Source organism: Lytechinus pictus, unplaced genomic scaffold, assembly GCF_037042905.1.
Source record: "Lytechinus pictus isolate F3 Inbred unplaced genomic scaffold, Lp3.0 scaffold_31, whole genome shotgun sequence".
NCBI lineage: Eukaryota > Metazoa > Echinodermata > Echinoidea > Temnopleuroida > Toxopneustidae > Lytechinus > Lytechinus pictus.
The window spans coordinates 585510-595126 of record NW_026974151.1 but is presented as its reverse complement, the minus strand read 5'-3'; the positions used below and the strand labels follow the sequence as shown (position 1 = coordinate 595126).

The 9617-nt window shown below is 38.9% G+C and overlaps 1 protein-coding gene across 1 annotated transcript; it reads left to right on the top strand.

Annotated features, from left to right (window-relative positions):
* Window positions 1–875: 875 nt before the first annotated feature.
* LOC135158105 (uncharacterized) lies at window positions 876–9201 on the top strand. The gene is made up of 3 exons (XM_064115392.1): window positions 876–1027; window positions 3943–4062; window positions 4421–9201. Exon 3 carries the CDS (start codon window positions 6686–6688, stop codon window positions 7484–7486), a length of 801 nt encoding a protein of 266 aa, XP_063971462.1. The 5' UTR covers window positions 876–1027; window positions 3943–4062; window positions 4421–6685; the 3' UTR covers window positions 7487–9201.
* The last annotated feature ends 416 nt before the right edge of the window (window positions 9202–9617 follow it).

Below are 9617 nucleotides of genomic sequence, written 5' to 3'. Positions count from 1 at the left end.
TGCTTTATATCCCCGGTTTATATCTTTGCCACCTTGCAATATGTTAGCCAGGCTGGTTTATATCTATTTCTTTTTAAATCAAATAAATTTGGATATTTTCAATCTATTTTTATGATGCGAAGCTATATATAGTTTGTAAATATGTTTTTTAATTGCAAGAACAATCTTGTATCTCTGTTCACATATGATGGCAGTTTATTTTGCTTCTTTTTTTCTAATTTGTATGAAGTTTGTATCTATATATTTTCAAACTATTTTCCATCCTTAAAGTGTCACAACCGATATCATATTATTTTTTACCTCGTTGGCAAAGTTATTATCTTTTCTTATGTTTCGCTTCAAAATGGTATCTTTATATTTGCTTGTCTTGCTCCTCCACCCCTTATCAAAATACCCTGCCGGCACTTGATCTAAGATTATTTTCTTTTACTACTTGAACCTTATAAAGGGATCTTTCCTTCGATCGCAAGAAAGGATAAAATGTGTGTTTTTGAAAAGAAATAAAATTAAAAATACATAGGATTGGAGCTGTGATTTTCCTCATTGCTTTCTTTGTCATCCTACTTGCATACTAGTAGGCCTATATAACATATTTTCAGTAAAATTGTGAGACATGTTTTTAAATCCTATCCTTATATTAAAAAAAAGAATAAAGAGAAAGAAAAAAATTAAAAGACATAGAAAAGAAAAAGAAAGGAAGAAGAAATAAATATTTGAATTTTACTTTATTCAATTCCTTTACGTTAATAATATGATATATAAATGATGGCGAAAATAGTCAAATTGTCTGGTTGCCAAGTAAAAAGTAAGACCCCCCCCCCCCCCCCCCTCCGAGCTCCCCGTACAAACGCACGGACTGTACCGTATACGTGTTTCCGGTTCCGCCATTTGAAAAAAAACGTTCGTAACTGCTCAGCTGAACCCGAAGCTTGATGAAGAAGGCCGTCAATATTTCAACAAAAACTAACAGAATATGGATCAGATTCGGACAACGACTTCTTAAGACATTCACACAACAGGCTAAACAGTAAGTTAGATCCATTTTTCGTAGTTTGGCGCGGCATGCACTTAAATTTCTTCGACTTTTTAATCATTACCGTACGGCCACTGCACTGCCGTTGTTCCCGATCGCTTATCGGGTGGGGGCTGATCTGCGGTGTGCGCGGCCGGGGACGGCCAACGGCTGGCTAAGTTAGTAGTATATTGATGGCGGCGGTGAGGATGTTTGTATTGTCATGATTGTAGCCAGGTCAGGGGTGGGCGCTAATGCAGTTTCGCACCGGCCGATTAATACCAGCATACCTCATCACCAATATTTGTTCCCAAATGTCATGACAAGTCTCTCAGTCACATTTGAAGTCAATATATCCACCACTTTTCAAAATATCGTGATCGGGAATGGCTGTAGGCCTAGCCAGGCGGCTTCTAGAGAGTGAAAATCATTTACTAACGTAACTTCGTAAGGTCACTCTCATATGAAGCCAGGGATCCTTTCTCATATACCCACACAGAGGAAGCCAAAACTTGAAACTTTCACCCCCGGCCCCGAGATTTCTACTTTCCTTCTAAAAGATCTAGCCTAACGTTAGACCTAAATCATGATGTACATGGGATAAAACTTAATTTCCAACATTTCTACGCTCTCGTCGTTATTTTTGAAGAAGAAATTCATTCCAAAAAATGCGAAAAATATCATGATTAGACGGAAGAGACTTGCCCGATGTTTACGCCGCCATCTTGTTTTCTATTGTTCTTCGCCAACGTTACAGACGCGAACTTCGAGACCATGAACTCGATCTGATATTCTGAGTGACAGAGGTGGGATTTTATGGGGGTGGGGAATATAAAATTCATGCAACATCTTGATTTTTAAAAAGAATTAAAACTAATATTCTTACTTTACACAAAGTTTCATTTAGTTCCATGCTTTTATCAGTCTCAAAATTGGTGATTTAGAGCCAACATGAAGTTCCTCACACATATTTATAATTCGCTGCCGATTTCAAAACATTGCATGCGGATGCAATATTCGCGAGATACCGGGCCTGGTCTGACCCGACCGACCTCACACGCATGCGATGTATTGAATATTGATACGTGTGAGAAACTTCATGTTGGCTCTAAATCATCAATTTTGAGACGGATAGAGGCATGGAGAAGAAGTGAAACTTTGTGTGCAGGAAGAATATTAGTTTTAATTTTTTTAAAGAGCGTGATGTTGCATGAATTTGATATCCCCCCCCCCCCATAAGATCCCACTTTTTGTCACTCGGAATATCAGACAGATCCAGTTCACGGTCTCAAAGTTTGGGTAGGTGGAGCGTAGTGTAGCAATAGTGAAGTGGAGTGGAGCCTGCACAAACTTCACTCGAGGTAGGCAATCCCACAAATTTAAAAGAGGTTTCTATAAAATCAAGTCCGGCCTTCTATGAACATGACAAACTTACGAAAAGATGTGAAGTCAATTCACCCTAAATATCATCAATATCCCTCAAATAGCTTCATTTAAGCACTAATTTCTCTTCCGGTTGATAAAATATGGATCCGTCTTTAATTTCCAAAATTGTTCGTCTAACTAGCTAAAGGACGCATGTTTTATCTACATATTAAAGACACTACATAGAAAAGACTAGGCACAAAGACTATTATACATGTAAATCGATGCAAAGCATTACGCGATGTCGGCAAAGTGCCCAATCTTCTTATTGTAAAGACTTTAGCGACAATAACAGACTGTGAGTAAGGTTAAAATGCTCCTCTACTTTTAATGTTTTCATTAGTGCTGTTGTCGGGAACAAAAATCCATGTCGACATGTCGCTTAAAAATTAATCCCGACATCGACAATGTCGACATGAAAAAGGAACCGTAATTTAGCCTGGGCTCCCTAACATAAAAAAAAAGCATTCGATCGTGGAACAACACTCTCAATCAAATATATTCACCTTGACACGAGTGATATCCCCACACTAGATCTATATAATACAGGCTCAGTTCGGGAATTGAGCTTCCAAAATCACTGATTTAATCCACATTTTTTTTCTGGAGAATCAAGTTTTTGTACCAGGATCCGGTTTCGAAAGCATTGCTCAATAACACTCGTAGCCAATTTGAGAATCACCAATTACAACAGTGATCATTGCTGCAAACGCAAGCTCCTCAATTTGACAATGAAAAGTAATGAAAATCGACCGATAATTTCAGTATCACTTCCGCGGCGATCCGTGCAACGATCTCCAAACGAATGAAGGGAAGTTTTCTGTGACTTCGTGATATGAAGTAAGCGCTCAATTGCGGCAGTCACAACTTTGACAAAAACACGTGTTCGCTGCTGCTCACGTTTATGTGAAAAGTAATGCATTGAGGAGCAACGTATTATCAAGCACGGTGAATAGCGCGCGATGGGTACATATTTCCGTGGATGGGTACGGTGAATGCTACTCTCGCTATAACGGGATATCGAGGGCGGCTCGATCGGGCAGGCCGGCCCTGCACTGACGTATTTCTACTGCCGCACAGCTCGCAGATATTCTTTTTTCATTTAATGCGCTGCTAAGCTGAATAAACCTTTTAATCGCGCCAATTACTGTGGATAAATGCTTCTAACTTTTCAGCTAATCTTTACACTCGTGATTGTAGGCTAGACCCCTTTTTATTTTATGTTTACATGTCGATGTGGGTGCGTGCATGTCGACATGTCGGAATTTTGAAAATCCTTCGTATGTCGACATCAATGTCGATATGAGGCCTATCGACAACAGCACTAGTTTTCATTGATTTTATGTTGAATATTATTAAAGAATATGACTCTTTGCACCTGAATTGTAACACTGAAATATGGAAATGAAGAAGTTTTATCATGTATTTTTATTACATCATGTATTTGTATTAACCTGCAAATAAAATTTTACTATGTCACTCAAACTCATTTCATTTCATTAAAGATTCAAAGAGGGATCTCTGGATGATCGAGCAGCAAGTCCAGCATTATGTGGGAAAGATACTACAGGTGTACACAGAAAAGGCCATGTTCTTGTACAAGACACGGTTGGAGTTCATAAAAGGTGATTATATAGGCATTCACTTCAGTAGATATTATAATTACAAAATTAAGCAGATTGTATTCATGCAGTGGCATACAGTGTAATCCTTGTTAGAAGATGTAGATTTATTCTTCATTGTTTTATTAAAGAGTTTCAATATGTGCTTATGACAATTTGTTTGCATTATAAATTGTTTGTCACTCTTCGGCTTAGTTTGCTTTTATAAGCAAGAATATGCTAAGAGAGATAGCCGCAAGGACCTCATTATCCGATAGATATGTACTTGTGAAAAGAGATCTAGATGGGGGCAAAACACCTTATTTCTTGTATTTTTATGTTGTTCATGTTATCGTAATGGTATGTGTTTTTTTTTCTACAGATTAAGCTGCCTCGTGCTATACAGACTTGGATAAAAACAAGCTGTCCAATGAATGGTGACTACTCAAGAGGAGCCAGAAAGTCAACTAAAGCCAGGGTATTTTGGGAGTTGATATGGCCGGGGAAGGGGGGAGGGGGGGTTTCCAGGCCCCCCCCCCTTCCTTGAGATCTTGACCGCACAATCGCGTCTAACATTGGCACATGGGTTGTCTAGGGCATAATTTACAAAATTAAATTGTAAATTATTTCACGCAAATTGTTAGTAAGTGATAATACTAATTTATGCGTAATTAGAATACAAAATCATACTTTTTCCTCTATTGCATTGACTTTGTACACAAAATCACGTTTTTGAGCAATTTTTGGTATGACATGTACTTACATAATGTCACGTTATTACAGAACCACGTACCGGGTGACACAAGATTGGTCTCAAAAGATGCACAAGACTAGAAAGAGGCATGTTTTAAAAAAATTGTGCGACAGCATGGTCGCAAAATTTTTGGAAGGGGGGGGGTCAAATTGGTCCAATTTAACTAAGGGTTAATAACTGGGAGGCTGTTAGCTGCCTTTTTACTTTCAAGTCTTGCACATCTTTTGAGACCAAATTTGTGATGCCTGGGTACGCTGTTCCGAAATTTCGCAACATTTTTATGTATTAATCCAACACAAATACTGTTTCTTGCTAAAAATTCACAATTAGTATACCAGTAATATACATTTATCAAGTCAAATTATTTAATTACATTTATAATCATAAAAGCTTTGATAAAGTATAAAAAAAAACAAAGAGTTGTATGTAGGCCTGGGACTTTCGGGTTTTTTCTCTTCGGGTACCCGTGGTAATTTTCGGGTGGGTACCTGAAAATCATGTCACTTGAAATATGACTGGTGGAAAAACCCCATAGGTGACGTCATCAAGCCAATGCGATGCAAGCCAATTTATGAATGAAAATATAGTAAGCATGCGCATTGCAAGCCTCCCGTGCCCCACGCAGTATTCCATCGAAACAAGTTTCAATACTCTGTCACCTCGTACCAAAATCGACCTAGAATTCCACTTTCCTATATATCATATGAATTATAAAAGGTTTTCTCACCGATACTGCACAGGTAAGCAAATTTTTATTCTTGCTTTTCCGTCAAAATCTTACGAAGTAGCATCGATATTACATCGTGTTCGTGAGTTTGTATCGCTACGTGAACAAAGTCAATTGATTTCCGGGTTTCGGAGCGTCAAATGCGCCAGCCAATCACGATCGTGTTCCCATTTTCGGTTTATGATGAACTAAAAATGGTAACAAGAACGTGATTGGCTGGTGCTTCGTAGGTCGATTTTGGTATGAGGTGACAGAGTATTGCAGACTTGTTTTGACGTAATACTGCGTGGGGCTGAGGCTTGCAATGCGCATGCTTACTATATTTTCATTCATAAATTGGTTTGCGTCGCAGTGGCTGGATGACGTCACTGCGCTGCAAAAGAAACATGGCGATGAAACATGGCGATGATTGAACGATCTCGGTCACATCATCATCACTTGAAAACTTGTATATTTATGGATATTTAGAGGGTAATTGGTGAAATTCAAAATGAGGCTTGTGTACTTTTGTAATGAGTTACAATCATGTCTTACACTACGCAATACAAATCAAATACATGTACATTATACTGGTGAGCAATTTTCGGGTATCGGGTATTGATTTTTCTACTCGGGTACCCGGGTTTTAGTCCCAGCCCTAGTTGTATGAAAATTTTCAAAAATAATGAAAGGTAAAAGAAAACAAGATTACAATGTCCATTGCAAGGGGGCTAGTCTAGCTATTCAGGATAATTGGGATTTTATTCAGTTTTTAATTGACATAACATTATGACAAGATCCCTCCATTTAGTGTATAAACAGCACATGGCCATGATTGAAATTCATATAACATTAAAGTATGCAAACCAGGCAGCTACATGTACATGTAGGACTCACTGCTTGTCAATTCTATTGTCTGCCAGGGTCAAGTGACATACAGTGCACATGTATAACATGTGTGAAAGTACATAAGAAAATCAGCTTTTTATTTTTGTACTGTAACATTGGGTGAACTGGTGATCACTTTGGATATGATGCTCTTCATATTGGTTTATTTTATGTATATGAATTTTTGGATAATCATTAAGAATTAAAGCCATTTACTTAATATATGGAAGCATAAGCCCATCAAAGAACAGAATTATGTCATGTACAGCTAATTCATTTTGCGTGATATTACAATTACCATGGAAATGGAGAATGAGGGGTCTATCCCCTTTCTTGATACAAAGATTACGAGGACGGCACAGGGATCCCTATCCCATCAGGTTTATCGGAAACCTACTCACACTGATCGGTACTTGAACTATCGTTCATTCCACCACCCATCAGTGCTGAGATCCATCAACAAGACGTTAGTCAAACGAGCGCATGAGGTTAGTGACCAGATCCACCTGAGAGGTGAGCTTGAGCATATCAAACGTGTTTTGAAATGTAACAACTACCCCTCACATAAGATCTGCACTGAGCTTCCCCCCTCGCGGAACCCTCGTGCAGAACAACCCAAGGCGAGAGTCGTTCTTCCATATCTGGGAGCAGCCTCTCACAAAATTCAGAGGATTTTGAGAGAAGCCGACATTGAGGTTCGTCATAGTTCCTCAAATAAGCTTCAATCTGCCCTCACTACACATAAGGACAAGCGCAACTCCAAGGACCTCCGTGGAGTTTACCGAATTCCTTGTGAATGCGGTAAAGTTTACATCGGAGAGACGGGTCGTTCCTTCAACACTCGGATTAAGGAACACAAGGCCCATGGTAGGAGAGACGAGAGGGAAAAATCTGCAATCATCGATCATGCCCATACGCATGATCACCGGATTCTTTGGGATGAGAGCAGACTAGTCACCCGTGTCCCCTACTGGCATCAACGGAGAGTCAGAGAAGCGTTGGAGATTGAGGAACATAACACTGTTCCTCAAGACAGCGGCCTCCAACTCAGCAATATCTGGCTTACCGTTCTAGACAAAGAGGCTAATTTGCCTAATTAGCCTACCCGGACGTTCCACACACGTGTGAGCACTGCAGTGTATGGGCGGAAGTGGTGACTTTTGTCATTCATGCTAATCCTAGCGGGAATGATAACTGACAGCAATTTCCGGTCGTCGCTGGTTTTGCGCGCCCAATTTGTGTGTTGTCACCCACGTCCGCATATGTGGATGTCATGTGACCTATCTAGCCAATCAGAGACATGTACCCTGCGAGATACCGTGCATACGGCACTTCGACAGAGTATATAAGGCCTGCTTTTACAAACTTTGCTCATTCTCCTGAGGACGACAAGAACACACTTGTCGAAACGTCGAGATTGGGTGGTCCTTTTCAGGACCAACATATGCCCAAGAAAGAATACATGGTGTACCGTGAAACCTACTACACAATTGTAATTGTTTACTTGAGCAAGTAATTTGAATTGCTGCATGACCTAAACAATGACATGTTCCAATTCGAATAGTAACATGACCTAAAGAAGAGTTACTCCACCTCGATTGAGAGTGCTTATGTTAAATAATTGATGTTGCTACTTCAAATAATTGAGGTCAATCAAATTGGTCATAATTATTCAAGTCAATTTTGAGCTATATGTCATAATTAATTAGGTCATATACTAATTGAAATTACTAAATGACTCGAGTAGGTATGAATTCACATTGCCACATGACCTTAATTATTTTATGTAGCAACATCAAGTATTGAACGTCATTTAGTTATCAATTATGACATGTAGCAAATCAAATTACATGCCGCAATTTCGTGTTTATGATGGGCTCATGCTTACATTCATATATAACCCTTCAATACGTAGTTGGAGCAATTCTTAGACAAGAAGACTGTGTAAAATGATATGCCTATTCAATGTCAAAAAGGTTAATGTCTCAATAGATTTGATCTACGTTTTGGCAAAGTAATCTTATGTTCATATTTTTTCTAACCTATGGTGAACGTTCTAAATCATGTGAAATTCATTCAAAAATATCTTTCAGTATTTATGGACTTAAGTGAATTCTGAGCAAAATGAAGTGATTATGACTACGTTCATGTACTTTAAGTTTATACTGGTGATCAACACATCATAATTTCATCCCTTACTGTATGTGCACCATGCATTATCTGTACATGCAGAAGTGGTTATCCATTGTTTCATAACATGGTTGAGTAAAGGATGTTCTGCTTTTAGTATTAAGCCAATCGGGTGTTGACAAGAAGGGGAAAATGCAATTGCTCAGCTATTACAGTTTTTTTTGCAACCATAATACTGGTTAAGCCTTGGTTACATTCGCCGGCTCGTGGCCTTACGTCGAGTCAAAATTAACAGTCTTAATCATCCTTGTACCAGCTACTACCAGCTACACGTGGGTGGTTTGTACAGGAATACCTAAAACTGCTGATTTTGTCTCGCCGTAAGGCAACCGGTCAAGGAATGTGACCAAGGTATTAATAATAATCGCTTATTGTTTTGTTAGAGGGAAGGATTCTGGGTCGAATCTAGCTTTCTTTATGTGATCTCAAAATGGCAGCAATGTATGAATAGTGAAAGTAGTTCATGTGGCATCTCAATGTTCATGGATATAAATCTTTGTACATGTCTTATCCTAAAGATGAAATGTTACTGCATTATTCTAGCAGTCATTTATGATATCAAAGATGTTCTATACTGTGCATAGTACAGCTCATACATAATAAAGGTATGTGAATATGCTTTTAACGTCTTTGCAAATTTGTGGGTTTTTTCACGCCTCTTTTCATTAGTCAAGATGTCAAAGTTGTTGTGCTGGATCACAGGAAATTCTTACAAACTACTACGCCTAACAAACCAGTGCAGGACGGTGTCGTGAGAAAATCGCACAGACTACTACAGGACAATACCATAGGATTGTCACAGGAAATCAACAAGAATACCCCTGCAGGATTACCACAGTAAAGTATCACAAGAAGGCTGCAGGATGAGACCAATAATGCCACAGAAGATATCAAAGATCAGTATCACAGGAATACCACAGGACAGTACTGCAGGAATTGTCCTGCGGTAAGGTCTCTTGGTATTCCTGCAGTACTGTCCTGTAGTACTGTTCTGTAGTACTTTCCTGTGATACTGGTCTGCGGAATTCCTAAAGTACTGTC